This window comes from Anabrus simplex, chromosome 8 (genome assembly GCF_040414725.1).
Source record: "Anabrus simplex isolate iqAnaSimp1 chromosome 8, ASM4041472v1, whole genome shotgun sequence".
In the NCBI taxonomy this organism is placed as follows: domain Eukaryota; kingdom Metazoa; phylum Arthropoda; class Insecta; order Orthoptera; family Tettigoniidae; genus Anabrus; species Anabrus simplex.
Genome location: NC_090272.1, coordinates 129,259,305 through 129,286,369, shown reverse-complemented (window position 1 = coordinate 129,286,369; position 27,065 = coordinate 129,259,305). Strand labels below are relative to the sequence as shown.

Here is a 27,065-nt window from a genome sequence, read left to right as displayed (position 1 = left end):
TAGGATATGAATGGTAGGAGGGGGAGTATTCATTCTGGTGAAAGAAGAATTTATCAGCTACGAAAAAGTTAAGGATGAAAAACATGAAATTCTGGGTGTAAGGCACTTCTCTAAAGATAATAGGCAACTTGATGTCTATGGAGTGTACAGACCGGGAAAGGGTAGCGCTGACGCTGATTCATAATTATTTGATAAGATAATCAGCTATGTTGGAAATTATTTGGAAAGGAATGTGATAGTAGCAGGTGATCTCATTTTACAAATGTCAGTTGGGAAGGTAATGCGAACGACAGGAAGCATGACCAGCAAATGGCAAATAAGTGAATATGGGAAGAGCAGCTGATTCAGAAAGTGATCGAACCAACTAGAGGGAAGAATATTTTGGATGTGGTGCTGATAAAACCAGATGAGCTCTATAGAGAAACCGAAGTAATAGATGGTATTAGTGATCACGAAGATGTTTTTGTCGTAGTTAAAAATAAATGTGAAAGAAAGGAAGGTATTAAAATTAGGACTATTAGGCAGTACCATATGGCTGATAGAACAGGCATGAGGGAGTTTAAAAAAAGTAACTACGATCACTGGGAAATGGTAAATAAAAATGTAAACAGCCTCTGGGATGGGTTTAAAGCAATTGTTGAGGAATGTGAACATACGTTTGTTCCTTTAAAGGTGGTAAGTAATGGTAAGGATCCACTATATTATAACAGAGAAGTAAAGGGACTAAGGAGGAGGTGCAGACTGGAAAGAAATAGCGTTTAAAATGGTCATGGAAGTAAGGAGAAATTGAAGGAACTTACTAGGAAATTAATCTAGCAAAGAAGTCAGCTAAGGATAACATGATGGCAAGCATGATTGGTGGTCATACAAATTTTAGTGAAAAGTGGAAGGGTATGTATAGGAACTTTAAGGCAGAAACAGGTTCAAAGAAGGACATTCCAGGAATCATTAATGAACAAGGGGAGTGTGTATGCGAGGATCTTCAAAAGGCAGAAGTACATGGATATGATTAGAGAGAAGTTTCGAACAGTAGACAGTAAGCAGGTTCAGGATATAGAAAGAGAATGGGTGGCATACAGGAATGCTGTAGTAGAAACAGCAGGGGAATGTCTAGGAACAACTGTGTGTAAAGATGGGAAAAAGCGAACATCTTGGTGGAATGATGAAGTGAGAGCAGCTTGTAAACGTAAAAAGAAGGCTTATCAGAAATGGCTTCAAACAAGGACCAAGGCAGACAGGGAATTGAACGCAGAAGTATGCAGTCAGCAGTATGTTCTGGGCAAGCATCAATTTTTGGAAATGAGACATAGCTCTCATAGTGCATTGGCAATGCTGGTGGCTTCAAGTAGCTTATGCAGTGGCCTCCACGGTATGCACTAGCCTTGCGTCTTGGGAGGTGTGCTAACTCCTAACTGACGAGCCCAACTTAGCACACGAGGGCGAAACGCAGGCAACCAAAAATGAGTTAGCTTGAAAATTTATAACGTACCATTATATTGGTATTATAAAATTTACTCATTCAGGACAAATATTTTAAGTTCCCTATGGGAATCAACATCTATATCGACGATGGGACAGGAAAGGGCTAGGAGTGCGAAGGAAGCAGCTGTGGCCTTAAGGTACAGCCCCAGCGTTTGCCTGGAGTGAAAATGGAAAACCACGGAAAACCATCTTCAGGGCTGCCAACAGTGGTATTCAAACTCACTATCTCCCGAATACTGGATACTGACCGCACTTAAGTGACTGCAGCTATCGAACTCGCTGAGAGAAGCTTTGAAGCAATGAGAGATTTAAAAAAAAGCTCAAATGTAGATTTAAATTAATATGACAGTGTATATTACAGTGAAGACAGACTGAACTGTGAACTCTTGCTCAAGTAGATCATAGGTAGTACAACCAGAAGAACTCCTAGTTGATCATGCGACCCCAGAAACAAAATTAAATTTCAGACTACCAGTTTTCGTTGCAAGGCTAGCAAAAGCATGATTTCAGGCACACTGCTTTTAAAAATTAAAAGTTAAGTCAAGATTCCAGCCATTTCTTTCTCCAGTGTCAAAATTCAGGGTATTACACCTGACAAAACTATAGTCTGTAAAATATAAATGTATCTGCGGGTCACTTGAAGATATTACACATCCGTTCATTAATGTTATGAATAAAATACAGTACAGCTTAATAATGGGAGCAGGCTTTATCAAATAAAATTAGATGGTAACTGACATGAACAATGACGAGATAAGGTTTCAAATAAACAATGAAGTACAAGCCATCAAAACATGCATGGATAAATTTGAAACAAGAGGATCTAAAATACATTAGGCTGAATTTTACAATGCAAGAAGAAACTCTAAAAGGTCATTTACACCATGGGAGACAACTCCGCTGCAAGAAGAGATTACACAAATGGTAGAAAACATTGTGGAGAAAATAAGTCGAGAAGATGATGGAAACAAGGTTAATGATAACAAAGAAATTGGAGGGACAAAATTAGAAAAGGATGCTAATATTAAACTGTTGCTCAAGTATCCCAAAATATTCCACACCTAAATAAGGGAGCATCTCTACGTACACAAAACATGTGCAAGTAATAATTCTGTCCCGGTAAACTTATGAATTGTATAATAAATCTTGACAGGGTGGACCCAACAACTAACCATGGCACTTTTCATCAACTGTACAGTACTGTCATTCAAAAATTTTATTATGTGAACGGGCAGGTAAATCTCTCAAAATATACAGATTAGGAATTATTATTTTATTAGTAGTTAGCCATTTACCCATCCTGCTATATTCCATATTGTTGAATATTGGAATATTGAACACAGTCTGAGGTGAGTACCACGAACTCTACCCTGAGTGAAGACAAGCAAAGAAGAAAGAAGAGCGAAGACAAGCAAAGAAGAAAAGAGAGAGACTATGATCGAGACAAGTACAGTATAAAGAAGTAATGGACAGAGTGGGAGGTTCATTACAAGAAAGGGAGTAGAGCAAGGCAGTGTTCTGTCACCAATGCTATTTATCAGTCATGGATGAGAAGGTGAAGTGCATAAGAGAAACATAAAGTAATGAAATGAATGCTCTTATATCTGCTGGTGTCATAATGATTTGGCGAGAAACAGATATAGAGGTGCTACAAGATAATGCATCGAACGAGTTGTTCTGGAAGTATGGGCTTAAAATTATCAAAGTAAAAAAATCAGCAGTTATTAACACAGGCAACTCCAATGTAACCATTTACTTGAACTATCAGCCAAAACAAAATGTGGACCAATTAAAGAACCCTGTCCGTGTAATGAGCAAGAACAGCAGTAAATGAGATATTACTAACAGAACAGTGCAGCTAGTTCCTTACAATCAAGCAGAATACAATATCACTTTGAGATAACAGAGCACCAAGACAGTGCAAACATGCTCTGTTTCAAAAGTTACTAAGTTCCCATACTTGCCTATACACTCGAGGTATGTAATCTCACCACATGAAATAACAGCAGAAATCAAGTTTCTGAAATGAAGTTCAGACACACCATGCTTCAGAGGACATTGAAAGATAAAATGAGGAATGAAGTGAATCGCGATGAGGTGAACATAAGTGGAGCTCTGATTATCCACAGGTCACTCCCAAGATGGTATTAGCACGTTAAATGAAGCAGGGAACGAAAGCAAAAGAGTGCTTCAAGAAAACAATAGCAGGAGAGAGATGTCGGAAGATCTCGGATGAGTTGGACAGAGAGGAATGAACTGAAAGATAAGTGAACAGAATCTGTTCTTGGACAGAAAGAGGTGGCAGAGGCTCTTACTCAGCACCCGGGCAATTGGAGCTGGAGAATGATGATGATGGTCCTTTATAATAAAGAGTCTGAATACTACTTCCTCAAAAGCAATAAATATCGATTATAAAAGCAGTAGCAAGGAACAAGAACAAAGTGCTGAACACATACCAGTCCACGAGATTCTTCAGCCACGAAGTTCTTTTGTCTGCCAGGTCTCCTACGTCCTTCTATCCTTCCCTGATTGACAAATTCCACATTAAATGGCTGAAATATTGTAACATCCACTTTTTGATAATCGACACAATTTCAGTCTTCTTTTTCAGTCGATTCAATGATTTGGAATTCCAGATTCTATCTGTCCACGAAGCGCAGAAAATTCGCCCGTACACCCACATTTGAAACACCTTATGCCTGTTGCTCACGGTAAAATTTTCTGTCAAATTTACTGTACAATAATTTAATTTTATAAATTTCTGTGGCTCACAATCAAATTAAGTTTTATAAAACCTTTGATACAACTTTTCATAAAATAGGACATGTTCTATTCCGTAAAATTAATTTTACGAAACGAACCAATCAGTGAAGCTGACATCACGATGATGTTGGCACTACGTTGTGAGAAGATTGTGAAGCTCGATTGTAAACAAACACTTCTTTCTAAAATGGCAAGACCCGGGTGGACTAAGGAAGCTGTTAGTGTTTTACTGGACGAATACCAGAAATATCCATATTTGTACGAGGTTAAAACACCACTTTACCACAACAGAAATGCAAGAAGAGAGGCAAAAAATACAATCGCCGAATTCCTATATGAATGCTGGTCTTCTAACCTCAACTAATTTTCGACCAAGGACAGCAATCCTCTAGCTTCCTCTCTTCTCTTGATCCAATCCCGAGTCCAGCATTTCCTTTCTTCCTTTTAACCACTGTACAACATATAATTGCAGCTAAAGCAGCAAGTTTTGCTTTGTTTGTTGGAGCCATACTCTCAAACACACTGTAAGTTGAACAGCTGATTCTTGGTTTAAAAGTTTATCGATAGATGGCAGCACATACACTTCTTAGTTCAGAAGTGAGTACATAGATGGCCATCCTGATGCTTCCACGGATTTTATAAAATAATTTTACCGTGAGCAACACAACTTGTTTTCACCAAATTTTTATAAAATTATTTGTACAACAAATTTTACGGAACATTTTACCGTGAGCAATAGGCATTAGTCTCTTGCAGAGAGCCTAAGTAGTGCCCATCCTTCCATTCCATACAGTAACCTTGGAACGACGTAGGTGTGAACCGAACAGAGCTTTAATGTATGCTGTAGTTGATGAATAATTTCATCTGCGAGGATAGTCTCTGAGTAAATGTTGAACAGTGAAGAGTAGAGGTGATAATACACAGTCTTGAAGAACACTGCAACAGACATCAGTTTCTTCCAATGGTCCAATAACAGACCATTTATATTGGCTTGCCTCAATCACGACTGTTGTTTTCTGGCCCCAATACAAGTTATCAATGATTTGTATGTCTCTGGTGTCCAGTTCGATGTTCTGCAAAATTTACATCATCTTCCCATACTAGAATTTATCAACTGTCTTTTTGTAGTCTATGAAACATGTATAGACGCCCTTGTTCATTTCCAAGTAATACTAGACAAGCACGTGCATGAGAAAAGATCATCTCTAGCAACTAGTCCATTTCAGAACACAAATTGTGTTTTGCTTATTACTTCTTCGTACTGAACCCATAATTATACCTTGCAAAATATTGCAACTACAAGATGCAACTACGAGTGCAACCGTATTCTTTATTGCAAGCTCATCTCAAGTTACGTGGCGTGACAATTCAAAAGCCACAAAAAAAAAAAAAAAAAGAACAAGGTCGGAACATTTCGGCAGACCTCAGGTAATTAATGAAATTCTAGATAATAATCCTCACTGCGAGAGATTTCGGCACTACCATTAACAAAGAAATAAGCAATTAAGTATTTTAGGAAATATTTGATGAAGCTTAAGTCCACAGGGTGGAAATGTACTTAATTAGGCCTGGAGAGTAGTTGGCATTTATGTTGGCCATGAGGGAAAAACATGTCAAGGATATGCATTAAAAATGTGCGGCAAACCTAATGCACAAAATTAATTAATTACGCCCATTAAAGTAACGGGATAAATCAGCAAATAACACCATCATGACTGAAAAATTAGGTGGAATTTTTGGGGCGAGTTTCAAAGAAATCAGTCCAGTGGTAATCAAATAGTATGATTGCACTACAATACATCAAGCCAAACAAAGCGTCTCCAGAAAGGCTTTAAATACAGCCTCCTCAAACAGCAGCTTCACTTACTATTCCGTGGTCCGAGTGCGCGAACCTGCGTCGGACAATATCAAGAAGAGGGCTTCAAGTGGGCTAGAATGAACTTGTAAAATTTCTAAAGTCAATTGGCTCGAGGGAGAATATTTTTACTAAGCGGTAAATGGTGAATGAAGACTAAATTAGCTATTGATACAGTGTAGTTACCACATCTATCATGATCAGTAAAGATTATCATTATTTTGTTGAATTATTAAAGGGGTCATGAACTTCTCAAATGGAAACAGCGAATTAATAGATAGCTTTCGTGAATTACTACGGGCGGTGTATGTTTTTGCAACAGGTAAAGGTATTGTTTGTAGACTGGTAGAGATAAGCTTCGGGTTTCACTGTCAGTCATATCTTTAAAAACATCTGGCAAAGGGGAAGTTGGAGATTTCCACAAACTGTGAGAGTTGAGTTCTCGGCAAGAAGTGAAGCGGTTTTCACTGTTATATGTGTTTAGAATAATTTATTATTTACGTGTGTTGAATCAAGTGAAGTTCAGAATCTGTGTAATTATAAGTAATGTTTAAGAGAAGAATGTGCTCTGCAATTATGAGGGGCTAAATACGAGATTGCTGGCGTAAAAAATGAGGTCAAGATAACGCCATGCCCACGACGCAGTTACAGGTCTGTCTAATTTAAATATCATGTTTTGTAGTTAGAAATGTACATGCTTGTCCCGTTAAATTAATATGAGGCATGTGTAAAAAAATTAAGTGTATTGCAATGTTGAGGTGAATTGTCTATTATTTATGTACAGTAAACTTCATTTCTGAAAATGATACTAATATTGTTCCATAGATATGCTAGACTTGAATGTGGTTTGTCTGTTAAAAAGAAATTATAGTAGAGAACATGCTACAAGAATCCCTTGTAGCCCAAAGAAGAATACCGTATCTACACGAGTAATCCCTGCTTATTTTTTGAAAAATTTGAGGCACGAAATTTAGGTGGGGGTTTTATTTGCATCAAGGTTGTCAACACACTCCTGGGTCACGTAGTTTTTGATGTTGGGTGTACAGTTACCCTTTATGTAACCGCAGATGGAAGAAAACTGCCCCATATGTCATATTTAAACAAAAAACAGTTCAGACTTTTAATTCTAAACTGCCTTTGCATTTTAAAAAATAGCAGCCTATTTTACAGAGTAATTTAAATTTGAATTTTCTTGGCATCACGATAGAACGTGTCTTCCGGAATGTTCAGGAAGACACGTTCTGCACTTTCACTCGCTTTGGTGTGTCTACAGTGTGTTTCATAGTTACTAAATTTGAGTGAAATCATAATTCGTTTGTATCCAGTGTTTCAAGGAATGCCACAATATCATGTAGCAGACAGGCAGTTGTGCAGAGAAGCAGAATCCGTGAACATGGTGATGTCGACAGTTGGCAAAAAAAGCATGGCTCATAATTATAATCAATTCGTACGCACCGAACAATATTGTCAATGCCGATGACACTGCATCTTTTTTTTTTTTTGAGATCAAACGGATTTATGGTTTTAAAGCAAATGGGGTCACTGTACTGTGTTACAATGCAAACGGAAGTGAAAGACTTCCTCCCCTCGTCATAGGAAAGTTTGATAAGCCACGATGTTTCTGTGCAAGTGCAAGGCATCTAAAAATGCAAACTGTGCAGTAATTCAAAAAATTAGGTTCTTGCACACAGGAGCCAGCAAAATTTGTTCTCGTCTTTGAACCTTGTTTTTTATTTTGTTGCATGAGGTTATGTTTGCTAGTAATTTATCCACGTGCTTTATTTGAATAATGTAAATGCACCTTGTTGGATACATTTTGGAAATAGTTTTTTTTTTTCATGTTATTTGAAAGGCTTAAACTGTGAAGCAAGGTGACTGCGTGCATGTCTGGCTCCATGGCTAAATGGTTAGCGTGCTGGCCTTTGGCCACAGGAGTCCCAGGATTGATTCCCGGCAGGGTCGGAAATTTTAACCATCATTGGTTAATTTCGCTGGCACGGGGGCTGGGTGTATGCGTTTTCTTCATCATCATTTCATCCTCATCACGACGCGCAGGTCGCCTACGGAAGTAAATTCAAAAGACCTGCACCTGGCGAGCCGAACATGTCCTCGAACACTCCAGGCACTAAAAGCCACACGCCATTTTTACTGCGTGCATTAGGCCTAATGGGTCTTAAAATACTTCGTGATATGGCAAGGGTTGGCATTTCTGAATTACGAGAAGTGCCATGGCGGCAAATCGTTATAGCTGGTATAAGGAAAGATGCACTGTCCTGTGTTACAATGCAGATGGAAGCGAGAGACTTCCTACTTCCTCCCCTCGACATAGGAATGCTTGATAAGCCACGATGTTTTAAGGGCATCGGGTACTTTCCGTGCAAGTACAAGGCATCTAAAATGCATACAAGTAGAGTAATCTAATAAATAAAACACTTGCACAGAGGAGCCAGCATACATTTCTCTCCTCGTCGTTGAATTATACCTTTTCTTTTTTTCTTTCGTTGCGTGAGATTATGTTTGCCAGTGAGTTATCCAAGTGCATTATTTTAATTCTATAAATGCACCTTGTTGGATACATTTTGGAAATAGTTTTTCCATGGCATTTGAAAGGTTTAAAGTGTGAATCATTGTTAATTGCATGCAGTAACGGGTCTTAGAATACGCAGTGACGCAACAGGGGTTGGCATTTCTGAATAACGAGTTGGCTGTTAATTCGAAATCATGTAATTCAAAGTCAAATTTTTGCATCCCTACGACTGTGAATTAACAAGGTTTTACTGCAACGCAAAACTAACAAACGAGTTCGCAGGTGTGTCTTTTTCAGGTGTTTACATTACACAAAAAGAAATATTCACCACTGGTCGTGTTACTATCCGAGTACAAAGAGACTGCGTGTGAGAAGTGTTTTAGACATGGAGTGTGACGAATTTGTAAGTAATTTAGGAGATATTCTAGTGATGCAAGAGACAAAGAATCTTCCGATCTACAGTGAATCGAGCCTATTGCAAATTCAAATTATGAAATGCTCGTCATGTAAGAAGGTCTAATTGTTAGTTTTCATGGCACATATATTTTATAGCAGTGGTCATGCATTTTTATCATCTCAAATATGATCAGGCAAAGTAGCTTTATCCGTCATGTTCATATTTGTGTAAAGACAATGTGTCCTTATTGTCGGTAAAAGAGTCGAAGCCAAAAGTGATCTAACTTCTCGTCTTTTGAAGACAAAGAATTCACTACTTCTTTGAAAGTATAATTCTCACAAATAGAAGTGAACTTGCTTTGTATATGATCGGCTTCATTACCTGAGATCATTTGTTTTCAACAAAGGCATTTAAAGCTATCCTTGGCCGTTTGCTGCTTAGAGGTTGCTTGGCTACACTTGGAGCGAAACTAGAAATTTTTTTAGTCAGTTTATAATGCCAGCAGTGACCATTCCAGTAACTTCTTACACAAAGCTACCATTCCTCTCAGACAATTTGTGTGAAACACTAATATATCTCTATCGTTTAATCCAGGATTGCCACGGAGTGCTGTTCTAGTAGCATAATCTATGTCAATTTTACATGCATGCAGAAGATTTTCTTTACTGTCTAAATTAATTTTGAGGACATTTTCTGAAGACTGCAGTGACTCAGATTTAACAAACCTTGTCATGACATTTTTCATTGTTGCAATACAGGAGTGGTGCAAATGGAAGATCTGTCCGAAACAGTTTTAGGAATGGTTCCAAATCTCCAACAAGTAATAACAAGAATGACAACTTGGCCTTAAGAAGCTTATCTTTAAATGAAGTCGATACTATTTTGAAGCTGTTACAGTTTGGGATTTTCTTGTCTCTGTTCCTTCCACATATTTGTCAACATTAGGTAGAATATCTATAGAACGTTCAATGACTCAAATTTTCAAGCCATCTTATAGGATAATATTTCAAAGGAAGTACGTTTGAACCTGAATAATGTGTATAATCAGCACGTCTTACGGGAACATAGCAAAACAAGAAGCGAAGAACATGGTGAAACTCTGCAATATTCCACTAGGTTTCTTTTACTGCCATTTTATATGAATTGTGCACAGTATGCAAGCCATAAGATCCGATGTACATCAAAATAGGATCCATCTGGATCATCATTTAATAAATGACTGATATCCTGAAGGAATGTTTTATTAACATTTGGTCCATCCATTGAAATTAGTTAAGTTTTTTTTTTTTATTGAGTCCTTGCAGTGCTCGCAAAACAACATTTAACAAATCTGAGGAGGAAGAGTGGCCAAGAAGCGAGAAGTGCATACCTCATTAGCATCAGGATTGAAACAACGAACTAAAAGATCCATTTGGCTCATCTGAGAAACTTTACTCAGTGACTCGTGCGAACCAATGGTGAAATGTGTGCACTTACTACACATCTCAAGAACTTGTTTATGAAAATAGGGAGCCAAACCATGAGTGATTGTATATGCAACTTTCGTTCTCTGCAGTTGAACTTTCGAAGCTAATTCAGTGTCTGCAAACATTACTGTGAACTGTGTTGTGATTGGAAGTATCTTAGTGTCATCTAATGTAATGCATAGTTCAGTAATTTTCCTACTGAGTAGTTGTTTCCAGTTGCATTTTGTACTAGGAATGTAGACATTATAGGCCATGGACAATGCCAGATGCTGTGGAATCATTGTAATTCTAAATCATGTATTATTTCTTAATGATGTTGATACTTAGACATTTATTCATCCACATGCAGCAATCACAGGATTCCAGGGTATGCAGTCTTCTGTTTTACAACCTGATTTATATAATTTTGAGATGGGCCATAATTTATCTTAAAATTATTTATGGTCATGCTGTTAACAGAGATATCACGATGTTGAATGCAGGCTATCGGAATACTCAAGTTGTTAGTCAGATTTTTTAAACGGCGCGATGAATTACGAAAATAATAAAATACCGAAAGACATGAGTTTAGGCCAACAAAGGACAGATACCAAAGGATAAATGTTCCATTAATTTTATTTGGTTGATAAAGAAATGAATGATGTTTTTGCTTGTCATCCAGTCATGTTGCTATTCCGATTAACTTGTCAATTAATAATTCGTTAGGAAGATGATTTTTAATAAATGGAATATCCTTCCAAAAGATAATAATTCTTAATATTCTTATTTATAAACTAAGATTTAGAATAGTTCAGATAGTTGTAAGATATACATTTGAAACGTCGATAAGAGCTCAATAATTAAATGGTGTAAATTGTGACAGGTACTCGCAGAACTTGCACGCCCATGAGTGGAATTTCATAATCTTCGTTGACACCAGCCGAGGCACATCATAATAATAAATTTTTCGAACCCTGAGTTAGTGCCCCATGAAAGGTCATAGTACTAAGAAAATCAAACGGGAATCACAAGTGAAAACAAATTCACGAAACCTTCAAAGATAGTGTATGCACTTCCTAACAATACCAGACACTAAAACAAGAATAGGTACATTATCATTAAGAATAAAAGAAATAAATTATTTGCGGCTAATGACTGGCATAGGAAGGAGGTTATGGATGGCTGATCGAGACCACAGTGTCAATTTTTTCCGAGTGACATTCTGGCCACTTGTCTTTCATGAACTATACTGGGGTATGGTACGCAGACAAACTATATACTAACCAACACATGGATGTAAATAAAATTACATCTACACTGAACACTATTAAACCTATACCACACACGCAGAGCGAGGTAGCTTAACCACATGGTGACGTAGACAATACACTTGGCAGCCAGGTTTCGAGATTGCACTCAACCGATACAAATCGATATGAATGGCAGCTTGGGATTGGTTGGATCAAGACCCAATACATACATATTAACATACTTCACAAACTCAAAATCTCCAAACCAACAAACAACTTTCATCTTACAATGTGATATCACTTTATTTAAAATCCTGTTCTGTATTCACAAAATTACATGTGATATTACAAGCTACCAGTCGTGCCTCAAAACTTCCGAACCCCTTGCACGATAGACGGGTTAGAAACTCAACATGGCATGGACATAACGATGTCACGATGCATTACACAGTTACACAAGGCTTACCTACATCAGCGCATTTAATAAGAACCACAATAATAATTAGTACCGGTTGGTACACCTATACGCCGCACATTTGAATTTTCCGCCTTAAATTACTCCTCTACAGCTGAAACTCTGAACTTTAAAACTGAATTAATTCAACCGTTTATCTGAAGATGTCACTGTGTTAATTTCGAATTATTTTTGTTTACTAATTATCAAGAAGTGTGGACATTCTCTCACAGTTGTCTCTACCAAAAACTATGATCATGCACCCTGGTGCGAAGTGAAGGAACTTTTGTTGAAGATATTTTGTATTTATAAGTTTTGGTCTTTACTAAATTTTGTTCTTTCATTTGTGGGTTGGCAAAATATAGCTTTCTTTCCGCCTGTTTTGAACTTAGCCAATCAGTAATTTCTGTAATTAATTTTCTTCGAATTTCCATGTGTAACTCTTAGCTACCCAATAAAGTCGAGTGGGTGTGTCTTTATTATTCATGAAAGGTCTCGAATCTTCCACGAGGGTTTAAAAACTGCTGATTTTCTCGGCTCTTCGCCACTTCAACAACATCTAGCTTAGTGTATGGAAGTATAGCAGGGGGCAGGTTGCGCCTCTTCCTTTGAGCAGCAGCTCTTCAGCAAAGGTAATGGCCTCTTAACATCTTTATTTCTTTCTTGGTCAGCAGTTTAACCCCCGGGGAAGGTTCGAAACCTTTTCAAAGTATCGTACCTGTTTAAAAATGTAACTTAGTGCCGGCTTATGTAAGCATTTTCTTATTACTTTAAATGTAAATCGGGGATAGAGAGTGCTTTACCCTCTCAAGTTCCCCTTCATTTCGACTTGAGGTGACTATGTTTTCGTAACTGATTTTCTAATCTTTCCTAATGTGTTAAAATTTTCTTATACAAGTCACCTATATAGCGTGGGAATAACCCCTGTGTATCGGCTTAGTGCCACTTAGGTTTTAACAAGCTTTCATGTAGGAGTGCAAGTACTCGCCTCCATTCAATCTTGTATTTTGGGCCATTAATTTAACCCGTTTTGTTTTCCTTCCTAAGAAGGCCCAGTAGATTGGGTACGAGGTACCCCTGTTCCATTATAAGTTGTGCCTTGATGGCAGGTAAGTGTAATAAGCTGTTATTGCCTTTAATAGGCTTGGACGATTGAGAGCGGGTCAGCTCTTTCTGGCATTTTGAAAGGTGCCTCTAGGAGGCTTGACATTACGAGGTGGGAGCAAATGCTCCATGTAATTAGGGGTTTTCTGCCCTTTGGTAATTTGTGGTTGTGAGCTGAGAGCTCAGAAATTGTTAAACTTTGGGGCTCGTAGCCCAGAATTGTAAAAACCCCTTAACTTGTGCTTTCGTTTGTAAAGTTGCATTGTACCTGATTTTTCTTTGTTATTTCACCTAGTGAAAATTGTTAAATCTTGTTATCAGTTGAAAATGTAACCTTTATTTAAATTTTAAATTCATCTTTCGGACTTTTAGTTAGACCCATTCCAGCCCGCACCTTCTTTCACCTCTGCTGATCCACCAAAACACGGTAATAATAATAATAATAATAATAATAATAATAATAATAATAATAATGAGCACTCAAATGAGTATTAAGTTTAAATTAATAAACTTCATTGTTTGTTCGCACTGAACTAAGATTACAACGTTTTATTATAATTTTGGGTCCACCTTATTCAATACATAAAAATTTGTTACATAGATGTAATTACAACATATATTTTTCAATCAGTACTAGTTTTGACACCCTACTGCATCATTATCAACTGGATTGAAATTTGTAGGAAAGTTGACAATCATATAAGTTTATCAACACCAAATTCATCACAATTTAAAACCATATTAATAACAATGAAAACTGTGTTAAAAATATACTGACCAGACGAGTTGGCCGTGCGGTTAGGAGCGTGCGGCTGTGAGCTTGCATCAGGGAGATAGCGAGTTCGGACCCCACTGTCGGCAGCCCTGAAGATGATTTTCCGTGGTTTCCCATTTTCACACCACGCAAATTCTGGGGCTTTTCCTTAATTAAGGCCATGGCCGCTTCCTTCCCATTCCTAGGCCTTTCCTGTCCCATCGTCGCCATAAGACCTATCTGTCTCTAAGTTCATATTTTCAACAAGTCAAAGACTTGTGAGTCTAATGCCACAATCTGTTAAAAACATATGCAAACCGGTTTGCTCACTTATGATATGAAATGGATTTTAAAAAAGAACAACAAATTATAAAATAGAAGTAGTCTTGAAACACTATGTTCTTAATTTATCGCACTTCTTAAAACTTCACGTAGTACTGTAGTAGAAATAGTTCAATAATCTACAGTGTCCCTTTAACTGTATCATTTAATGGAGCAATCCTAACGAGGTGGAAACGAACACAAAGTCCTTTGAGATGTTATCAAGAACAACGTTCCCAGTTCAATGCAGACCTCAAAAGGTTTATAATTTGTTGTTCTTTTTTAAATACACTTTATATTATAAGTGAGCAAACCGGTTTGCATATGTTTTTATCAGATTGTGGCATAAGACTCTCAAGTCTTTGACTTGTTGAAAATATGAACTTAGAGACACTATATTTTTGAAATAGTTTCATTGTTATTAATATGGTTTTAAACTGTCATGAATTTGGTGTTGATAAACTTATATGATTGTCAACTTAAACTTCTATTCAGCTGATGATGACGCAGCAGGGCATCGAAATTAGTACTGATTGAAAAATATATGTTGTAATTACATCTACGCTACAAATTTTTTATTGAATAAGGTGGACCCAAAAATTATAATGAAACGCTGTGAGTACTAAGTTTACTTGAATTTCACACTTTCCTGCATTCAGTCAGTGTTTTTTGTCTGTTTTTACATTTTACGAGGTGTAGCTATCACACACGTAGTTACATAGTAAACAAACACAGTCATTCGTTGGCTTGTGGAATTTTGTCTATATGCATATTTTGTTGTGGAAGCCATGTATTTAAGGGATTAGAAAAATTGAGAATGCAATATAGGCCTAATTCATCAAGCTTGCCATTCCCCAACAACACAGAATATTCAACAGTAAGCAGATCAAAACACTGAAAATTCGATCGATCAATCATAGTCACTACTGCTTGCTACAGGCTAGCCGTATACCTATCAATGCTATCGGTTACTACACATTTGAGATCACATTTGTTTTTTTAATATTTATTAAGTTTTCTTTACAATTTATTCCTGGCATAAAAGACATGCCCTAGATTAATGTTATATAAACGAAAAAATGTGCTTCTATTACACGGATAAATACGGTATGTCTGTTTTATCTGGCAGAAGAACAAATTTCCAGATATTTTTCTGAATTCCCTGACATTTCCCGGTTCTTCCATTATTTATCTAATTCCCTGACATTTCCCAGTTGCCCCTGTTTTCCATAAGAGTGGACACCCTGAGAGATAACATTGCAAAGCTATTGATGATTTATAATTTGCAGGCTACTTAATATCACAAGTACAGTGTCAGGTATGGTACATATGTTACCTACTGCCGAAATTAAATCTTAAACATTTTATTTAAACATGACCTACAAGAACTATCCTTGTGAACTTGAGAGAGTTGGCAAAGAAACTTTCTCCCAAAGAGGAGAAATGGGTGTAACTACATGTAGTCAGAATGTTATTTTTCAACGCCCTGGCTGAAAATAAAGGAGTCTTGTGTGTAAATGATATATTGCTTCCCAGTACCGGTATTGCCATCAATCCATGAATAACAGCATTTAGTGAATAGTTTGCATCTGTGAGGATTTTATTATATATCTGAATGAAGTTTTCATTTGTATGGTTTTTCTTATTCATTCTGCAAGATACCAGATAAAAAATGATTACTGCACTTTAAATTAATGCATTTATAGTTTTAATCTGATACCAAACATGATTAAAATTGATGACATTCTAATTTTCAATTCTGTTAATTAATGTAAGCTTCATATGCAGTTCTACTGTAATTCTCAGCATGTTTATTAAAAGAAACACATCCCATTAAATTGCTGGGCAGAGGGATTTTTGAAAAACACTCATTTAATAAACAATAAATAAACCATACCTTGAAGAGGAGCTTAAAATATGGACTGCATACAGAGAGAACAATTTTGTGGGCATGTACAAATTCTCCACTTGCAGCCAAAGTTACATCTACCATATCTTCTTCTTGCAGCAGAGCCTGAAAGCCTGTACTCATGTTGCTGTGAAAGTTGTTCCACCGCAATGAGAAATGTTCTGCTTCCAAATCCACCATCTGCAATATAAATACAGATGTAGAATACAAAGAATTATTTTCAAATTGTTATAAAATTATTTTGGAATTTGTGTTCATGCACTGATTAAGCATTTTTTAAGGTACTCTCTGAGATCACATGATAACCAAATTCATATTGTCATGTATGTACTTTGTACTAAGATTGGGTAAAGTGTAGAAAAACTTGAAATTGGTATTTTCTAAAGTGATAATAAGGTAGAGATAAAACACATTCTTAACTGGGATTTGAATCTAAAATATCCAAATGGAGCAGATGCCCAGACATACCAAAAACAAAAGGAAAAAAAACAAAAAAGAAAAAACAAGTGATTGAGATCAAGCTATCAAAATTTTTAAAAGTGACGTGAAACACACTCACACGACAATTATCATTATCAAATTGAATTAATTCCCAACTTATAGGTTGCCATAACAACAGAGTATACCATAGAAAAATATCTTGAGGTACATGATTTAGGTAACAGAGGAAATATTTACAATGTGGTTTTAGATAGTCTACTAATGTGCAGAATACAAAATGATTTCTCCAAATCTGAACAAAGCCCTTCAGCAACAACAGAAGTTTACTCACACCAATGCGATCACGAAAGATCTGGGAATTGTTTCCCTGTGCTGTGAATTGGAACTGAAGATGTGTTAATGTCATACGAGGTACCAGTAAGGCTGTACTCTTTTGTTTCCTTTTTTCTCTTTCTTGTTTTTTTCTTTCTAGTGATGAACAACAAAAAAAGGCCACTAACTTGAGATGGACAAAAGATATATTGTAACTTATACATAACTTATTTAACTGTGTCAGAAACATATAATGTCAAAGATATTAAAAACAAAATAAAATTCAACCAAAAATTAGTACTACAAGCATATCATTTCTAGAAACAAGGTAATATCACATCGCATGGGTCTACACTACACAAATGAAATTTAAATGTAGTGTGACCACTATCTAGCCAATGTGCACACTTCCTTGATGGCATCAATCAGGTTCTGTGGAGAATATGTAGTTAGGCACAACCTGCAGACAAGGTATTCATGTATGCTCTTCATTGCATTCACATAATGTTGAGTTGCAGGTGAATCCCCTCTTTCTCATGGTCGTCTTTGATCTGCCAACTCCAGTGCACAGCCTGTTGAATGCCTTCCATGTTGACCAATTTTCCTCAGGACCTGAAGGAAAGCTTTCATAAGATACCATCCATTCTACAAGGCAGCTGTATATGGAACACCATGAATTTACTTGAAATTTTGAAGGTGGTTGATTGAGGCTTTTTGTTGAATGAAGGAAGCTTTTTTCTTCACTTAAGCCTTTGGAATGCTGGTTGATATCCATAAAAGGTACGGCTCCTCTAGTTCACTGACTCAGATTTCTCTAGTCAGGCTGCAGATTCACAACATATATCTGGAGGTGAGATACCTGCTAGACAGAACACTTTTTCAAGTGGTGCAGAGCTCAAACAACCTGTGATGAGTCTACATGTATCATTTAAGACAATATTCACCTGATCAGCATAGCTGGATCTATACCATACGGAACAGGTGTAGTCTGCAGCTGAATAGTAAAAGGCAATAGCTGAAGTTCTTAAGCATATGTAACGAAAAATTATTAAACATAGCTTTAATTCTAGCTTTAATTAACATAAAATCATGACACATCTTTTGTCATTCTGAAGTCAGTACCCATTTTTTATTGTTTTCATCACTACAAAGAAAAAAGAAAATGAAAGAGTAAGGATGTACGGTTACTGTCACTAACTCTGACATTAACACAAATTTAGTTACAAATCACAACATCCTGCACTCTACTTAAAGTAACACCTTTCACCATGAACTCGTAAAACATCATCTTTTCTTCCTGGTCAACTAGCAAGTTTCGAATCAAACTGTGTCAACAATGAGGAAGCCTCATCTCATTTCCTCACTGACTGCCAGGATATCAACTGTATGATTGCAGTGAAATATCTTCAAGCTCATTAGATGATAGATAAATAAAAATCGGCCCTTTAGAGGGCCGGTCTTCCATAAGGGAATATTAAAGTATTTACTAGCACTAATACAAACACAGGATTACACATCATAATATTATGCAAACTGCTTGCAAGACGATACTGTGTCGGAGATTAAGACTATCCAACCATCTGTTACTTGCAGAGAAATTAACTTCACCTAGATCAGAAGCAAATTAGAGGGTTTTTTCCAACAACATGCTCCATTTACAGGTAATTCCTTAGCAGGCTTGAATAAACCACTTGAAAAAAATGCAATGTTCACTTCTTTGTATGATAGCCACTCTCTTTTTTTAATGTCTTTATTCACATTTTCTTCCTATTCCTAATATTGGATTTGACATTTCCTGCAATTAAACTCCTTTGCTACATCACAGAGAGATCTCCCTTTATCACTCTCCTTTATTACAGAAATTCATTCTTCCAGTGAAAGAATATTTGCTTTTTTCTTATGCACACTTGCAAAGACGATGCATTCACCGCTCTCTACTAACAATGAGAACCAAACATTCCAATGTAGGAATGTGCCTTCTTCACTGCTCTGCAATTTTTTCCTCACAGTTTTCTAGTCTTCTGATAGGATATACATTGTTGATTTACAACCGGATTGTTCAAATTATTTAAACTGTTTGTCCTTCAAGTAAATAAAAATGTGTGAATTTATTAAATAACAAGCTTCCTATAACATAGGCCACTAGAATAGTAATTTTTTATAAAATAAAGAGTATATGATCATGAAAAAAAATTAATTATTCTATTAAAAGGGGGGCACTGTTTTGTAGATTTAAATTTGATCAGGTTGCCATGTTCTAATAAAAGGGTGAACTTTATATGTAGAGCTTAAATCTACCACACTATTCTGCCATATTAGAAGTTAGTATAGGCAATTCAGAGTAACTGCATGTTCATTGGTCAGAGAACAGGTTGCTCATCATAGAGGGTGAAAATACATGGGACCTTTGAAAATATCATTCTGTGCCAAATAAAACTGGTTGTAAATAGGGGTAGTCACCTGGAGAAGTTTCACTGTGCTTTCATTTGTTGCAACACAAGAGACCTCATACGTCACCAGAGCTATCTTGCTCCTGGTAGGATGAAACTTTGCATTCCTCAGGAAATCCCCATAAAGGCAGGAGCCAAGAACATGTGCAAGAGTTTCAGTCCCGTCATAAAGTCTGCAATGGGAGTTACCTGACTCCTTCCGTGGAGATCCTTCATAGTGGCTATGTTACCCAGCAATTTTAATAGCATCCCACCATTCAGAACTACCGAGGCTTTGTCTTGACTCGATCCACCTGTTCGCCAATTGACTTCTTCATACAAAACACTGTCTTCGCAGTGAGTTCTTAGCTGGCACCACTTTCTTTATTTTTCTGCCTGAAACAGGCTGCTCATATCCTTGACAGTTGCACTTACGTAGTGGTTGTTCGATCTTACGAGATGAATACTAGATGAATGATTGATTACCACTGCATTTCACATAATCCTAGTACTTTACTTCTTTCGGATGTGTACAATATGACATTTGTGGAGTCAAATGGAAGCTATAGGATTGCCTTACATATGCTTCACCATATTTTTGTCAATGAAGGATTGATACATTTTCCATTTACTGATGTTCTTGATTTATAACTGTTAAGATTCTTTAGTTGTTGAAACCAATTTATGAATAAATAAATTTAGAAAATACAGTCGAATCTGCAAACTCTACCTAATGTGGACTGAGAGGGTACAGAATTTCCAAAATGTTTAGTTTTATGGAATAGGGGGTGGGTTATTCAAAACTCATAACATTTCACTGCATATTACTCTAATGAAAATTCTAGCACAACACAGGACACAGAAAAGTATGACATACCTGAAAATAATTATTAAAAATTTAAAAAACTTGCATTCAAAACTGAAGAAATGACTAGTTCTTTACAGGAATAATGTTTCAATGCTTGAGAGGTCTCTCACACTCATTTATCTTCGTTCAGCTTTGTCACCTGCTTGATTTCATTCTAAGATTCAGATATCAACCTTACTACATCAAACATGTCAATTTTCTTTAGTTTATCGATCATGTCACATCTTTTCTCCATAGCTAAGACAAGAGAACAAAAAAGTTTACATCTGTATCTCTTCTTCAATTCTTCCAGAATGCCCTGATCCATTGGTTGACATACTGAAGTCATGTTAGGAGGGAGAAACATGAGTTTTATAACTGTTCCGCACCAGAATGGGCCAAGGCATTATTGAGAATGAGAAGTGGTTTCCTTGGCAGGTTTAATCCATTTTACTCATAGAAACTTTTCAACCAAACAATAGAAACTCATAGAAACCAGTCCTTAAAATTAATGCCATTAGCGAGAGGTCGCAGACGGAGTTTCGTCCAGGCTCTAAATAATTACAAATGTATAATGTCATAGGATTGTGCTTATGGGCTGTCCCTCTCAATACCTTTTCCTCAAAGTTTTGGCTAGTGGTGAGGGAAGTTTTAATCTGGAAACAATTACGTCAGTGTGAGCACACTTTTCGTGAAACACCTGGCGGATTAATTTGTGTGCGACACCACACATTTCAAAGCGAGATGGAGTTTTCATCCGTGTGCGACTTCTTATGTTACTGAAATATTCATACTCTGAACATAAATGTTTGCATAATTTCAGTTGTGCAGTGCTTTCTGACATTCTGCATTGACACGGAAGAAGAAAATGAAAGAATTCTGAGCCTGTTGGACAGTGTAGAACATGAGGAGCAGCAATAACTGCTAAATGCAAATGGGAAAGGTTCATTTTCAAGACAATTATCCGCTGAAAAGACGTCAATTGATGGAGTAAATGGTCTTGATTATGATGGCGATGTGTTGCAAGACGACTCCCATTCCAAAATTTCTGTTGATGAATTATAGGAACTAGGTGAACTAGACCAGGAAGTAAATGCAATAAACCAACCCCTGAAATAAAATAGATGGGACAACGCACTGGAATGTTCACGCAACGCCTAAAAATATTAGGCGAACTAAACAACGGTGCAGAAAATGGGTTCGTCCCTTGAATCAAAGAAGATTATTTCAGGGCGATTTTAGTAATCTACTCTAAGAAATGACCCTTGTCAGTTCGTTTTGTACATGCGGATGAACCCATTTTCTGCACCGTTGTTTAGTTCACCTTTTCATGTACATAGCTCCCAGCAGAAAAGCTAGAGATGTCTGAAGTAATATGAATTCCGCTACCACGTTGTTTGATTCCATCGAGATATTAAAATATAAAACTGCGAGATACCCTAAAACCCGATTTCCGTGCTGAATAAAAGGACAGTGTTTTGATTGGCTGCTGTGTACTCTTTACGTCCATGTTACGTTCCTCCATTGTGAATACCACAAATTTTACGTTAATTTTATGGTTATGTTTGTACTGTGAATGGGGCCTTATTCACAAATTATACAGGGTTAATCAGCTAAGATGTCCACCTTAAATAAGTCGTGAACAGTTTAAGATAATTACATTCTGTTTTCACTTTCATTTATGGTATAAAGGTTCATAGTTGAACATGCAGTACTTTTCCATGCTTTTGACAACATTTACTGGCTTATATGTTTCCATATGAGAACGTTATTTCACGCAATAAGTGCTTATGGTATACTATCAAGTTTATGCTCATAGTTATTGGAACATTGCAGAGATCGCAGCACAGGAGAATCGGTCAAGATTGAGATCTGTGACGTCAGTCTCGAGAGTCTCAAGCGAGAGCACTGCCCATCACTACCATTCGGAATACACATGTACTGAAAAGTGTTAGGAAGAAAATGTACATATTTTTCCGTTAAAATATAAGATTTTCCTTCTGTTTCCACGTCAGACAGGTTCCACTAAATACAGGTAAACTTACATGAATATTAAACTATAATTCACGGGATGTGGGAAAATATTCTGATATGGACAGTTTTTCGGTTCATAAAGGTTCTGCAGAAGGCAGGTTTCACTGTTATTATTTTTTTCTTATAGTGTAAATGTACATAATATTTAGCTTTTAGCTCATGTACATTTATTGCCATAGGCTACTTGTTTTTTCAGCTACTTTATTATATATAGTATTCTGTTTACGCACTGGCTTATATTTTTCAGTTTGTATTTTACTGATTCATTACCATTTTCTCTCTCTCTCCTTTTTTGACGCTCTGGATTTATTTTCTTTAATTTGTTGAGCTTTGCATTCTTTCTTCATTACGTTTTCTCCAAATCTGTTATTTAGCTTAGTTATCTCTGATTTTATAATAGAATAGTATATTTCTTCTATATGTGTATTACCTTGTAATTTATGTGGTTAAGTGTAAGAGAGAGCCACGAGCCATAACTTTGCCAATGATAAATAAATCAATAAATCAATCTTAGTAAGTTGGTATGCCAGCTCTAACTTGTTCTTATTTTAGTGCTACCCCTAGTGTTCCGACCATTCTCCCTAGTATTTCAACCTACTGACTTTCTCGATTTTTGCCCTGTTCCAGTCACTGATGTTCGCGAAGTGCTTTGTCTTGTCTAGTGACGCATGAAATCCCATCTTAGAAGCCTAATGACAGTGTACTGAGCTCCTTCACTGTCAATTGAAATTTGCTCGCAAACAGAGATAAGTTATCTGTGAACGTCAAACAATCTACAGTGAGCCACTTTCATTTGCGTCGTAGGTAAATGTCCCTTTGGACTTTCTGCCCATCTAGTTTGTTTTGTCATTCTCAGATGATCTCCTCTATTGCATACCTTCCCAAACCGCACCCATCGAGCCAGAGCGCTCTGAGCCGGCTCAGTGCTGGCTCAGAGTAGTTCCCACCACTTAACTAGTCGTTCCCTCCCTCACTCCCTCTCTCTGCTTCCCACTTTGAACCATTTGCATGCAGTTCAAAAGGCGATTCAAAGAAGTGGAGGAAATGCAAAATGAATTGATGGTTTTGATGACACCATTTACCATTCTGCCTGAGGATGCCACAGCCAGCTAACACGGGGAGTTGATCAGATTACAGAGCCGTACGATTCTTGATGATGATGATGATGATGATGATTGTTGTTTAGAGGGGCCTAACATCTAAGTCATCGGCCCCTATGGTACGAAATGAGACGAAATGCAATTACAATTTAAAAATAATAAAAAATTCATCCACTAACCAGAATTCAAAACGTGATGATGAGGAATGAACTGACGAATATGAATTTAAAACAATCAGTGGATAAGATGCGCAGTGCCTCACATTCCCAGAAACAATATTACTGATCAAGGGACTGCTTCCAAAGCCCAATCCTGAATCGATGATGCTTGTCTAAATGGGCCAATATGTATGTCAACGATCCTGCATAATGGCACTTATTGCTAGTAAAGGAGAACCATGGTATTTCTCCAGTTGCGGTACTAATCAAAGGTAGAGTAAATTCACGGTGTTCCAAACATTATGGTACTACTCACAAGTATTGTACCTCATACAGGTAATGCAGACCTATGGTGTTTCTCACACAATGGCGCCACTCACAGCCAATGCAAACAGATGAGGTTCCTCACCTAGGTGTACTAATCACGGCCGCCGGTATTCCCGTGGTGTTCCTCACATAGTGGGCACCAATCACAGGCAACGCAGACCCATGGTGTCGCTCATATAGTGATACAACTCACAGGCTACGCCCAGACCCGTGGTGTTGCTCACATGGGTACGACTCACGGGTACTGGAAACCCACAGTCCACACGCACTGCTGCTACGAATCACAAACATATTGTGTACCTAATATAGTGGCACTACTCGCAAGTAAAGGTGATCCATGATGTTCCCTGTGTGATGGTACTAATCAAAAGTAGTTTCATGGTTCTAAGACAATCATCCCTTGGTCGCCCCTTTTAGTCGCCTTTCACGACAGGCAGGGATACCGTGGGTGTATTTTTCGTCTGCGTCCCCCACCCACAGGGGGTAGAGAGAGAGAAAAAGACAGGATCTGTCACTTCGAAAAATGAAGTAACGGTCGAAGAAAGGCAAGGGCCACGAAGGGCGTGAAAATGAAAGATTCCCTGGGCCTCGAATGCTCTAATACCGTCGGGGTCGGAAAAGAACAAGAGTTGACCAAGGGAGGTCGGACAGGATAGACGAAAGTGAGGAGCCTGGCACAAGTATATGGAAGCAATGCCAAGACTCAGCTAAGGGCCCCGTGGTCGCCAAGCAACGCTCCCAAGTCGAGAGCCCCTTGGGCCCCTTTTAGTCGCCTCTTACGACAGGCAGGGAATACCGCGGGTGTATTCTACATGTGCGTCCCCCACCGGCAGGTGGTCATGCGATTCTTAAAGATCAATATTATTCTACAAAAGATCTATGATCTTTAGAACATTTGTGCCAGGAAGTGTTCCCACGGCTACATGCACAAGACATGCCAATTTGCTGCAATGTTTGGCTCTACGTACTTTCCAGAGCAAATATTTTTAATAATGAACCTTAATAAGTCTAAAAGAAGATCATGCATGTCAGATGCAGTTTAAGAAGCTATATTATACATCCAACCAGTGCAAAACATTTATCCCAAAGTAACTAAATTGGTAGCATCCAGGTGGTGCTGTGTTTCTACTTCCAAGAGACGAAGGAAAATTGTGTTAAATTCAAAAGGACCAAAATTTTTTTTGGTTTTATGTGAGACAGAAAAACTAATGCTTACACTTGTTTATGTTCAATTTCAAACATCGAATTTCTTTTCAATTTGTGAGATAAAATCATTTCCGCACTCCGTTTACTAAACCAAAGGCCATGTACATATTTCTTATACACATTACAATTGCACCAACTTTCAATTTTAATACATATGGAGGCATTCCAGATGGCATAATAGAGTGAAGTTATTCTATTGGTATGCAGCTTACGAAGTCTGTGTCAGCATCATCATTTGACAAAAGGTTATCAAATTTGTTGTATTCCTTAAAACATCCTGGGATTAGGTGAAGAACATCTTCATTTATGCTGTTACAATCATCATTGAAGGGACTTACAATTGCTCTGTTAGAGTAAGCTGAAGAATTAGTCCATACAATTGCCAAAAACATGACTTACCAACAAATCATTACTTACGAAGTCACTGGGAACCCTTATATCATTTCCTTTTTCACTTTTAATTTCATTATTTCCTAATTGTAGTAACCATGCCACAAATTCCTTTTTGGAAGGCTTTGTATGTATTTTTTTTTTCAAGTGCAATACTGTAATTTTTTTGTCATATTTGAGCATTCTGGATACATGCCTCAATTACCTGAGCTCTTCTACCTTTGGATACCACAGGAAGAACTTGATGAAAATCTCCCTCAAATACGACAATCTTACCGCCCATTTCTTTCTCACCCTCGTGGAAGATTCGAGACAATTCATGAATAATTAAGACACACCCACATGCGTTTATTGGTCGGCTAAAGTTTATACATCAAATGTGAAGAAGGACACGATTGGTCCAAAATTAATTAAAGAAATTCGGGATTGGCTACGTTCAAAACGGGCGGAAAGAAAGATTAATATTGCCAACCTACAAAAGAGAGAACGAAATTTAGTTATAGGAAAACTTATGAATATAAAATATCTTCAAGAAAAGTTCCATCACTTCGCACCAGGGTGAATGATCATAGTTTTTGGTAGAGACATCTGTGAGAGAATGTCCACACTTCTTGATAATTAGTAAACAAACACAATTCGAAATTAACACAGTGACATCATCTGATAAACGGCTGAATTAATTCAGTTTTAAAGTTCAGAGTTTCAGCTGTAGAGGAGTACTTTAAGGCAGAAAATTCAAATGTGCGGCGTATAGGTGCACCAAGCGGTTCAATAATAATAATAATAATAATAATAATAATATATAAAAATATATGGCCCCGTTCATGTAAATGGTATATGGATCAAAAGGAAAACTGTAGAGCTGTACAAAGCAATTGACAAGTTCACCAATACCGTACCCAGGAGATGATTGAAATTCTATGGCCACATCTGTAGAATGGACGACACTAGATATGCAAAAAGACTGCTTGGTATAATTAATTCAAAGGAGGTCAAAATAAGCTTGTTTGAGGAAATAAAGCAGAACTTAAAAGAAATGAACATCGCAGAAGATATCATCAGGGATCACAAGGCTTTTGGGAATCTGGTTGCAAAGCGCACACGTTCACAGAAAAGGCTAAAAGAACCACAAGGAAACAATGGACGGAAGAACGCAAGAAACAGCATAGCGAGTTCATGAAGAGATTTTGGGAGGAGAAGAAGAAAGGAAAACCTTCATCAAGCTAACAAGTTCCAACACGCTCTGTAAATGGGCATAATGAAGAAAGAATAATAATAATAATAATAATAATAATAATAATAATAATAATAATAATAATAATAATGGCTGATTTTCGCAAAACATCTGCTTCTGAGTTGTTCCATTTAATACACGAATCTGAACTTTCTGTTACTGGAACTGGCAAAACAAACGTTTTGTGAATTGTCTTACCATCTGGTAATAACAAAGCTGCAATTCTCGTCTATGCAGCAGCGCTTGCAATCTCACCTCTGTTTCTAATCATTTATACTACACTTGAATAAACAATGTTTTCCCACAGCCAACTGGAGCTCCTACAA

The 27,065-nt window shown here is 37.2% G+C and overlaps 1 protein-coding gene across 13 annotated transcripts in view; it reads right to left on the bottom strand.

The window, feature by feature from the left end:
- The window catches only part of LOC136878885 (broad-complex core protein isoforms 1/2/3/4/5), a 681,897-nt gene that overhangs the window by 637,778 nt on the left and 17,054 nt on the right, over nucleotides 1-27,065 (bottom strand). For all 13 annotated transcript variants that reach the window (XM_067152460.2, XM_067152455.2, XM_067152456.2 and 10 more), the window contains exon 2: nucleotides 16,250-16,441. In XM_067152460.2, the coding sequence (XP_067008561.1) occupies nucleotides 16,250-16,441 (192 nt within the window). The remainder of the gene's footprint in view (nucleotides 1-16,249; nucleotides 16,442-27,065) is intronic.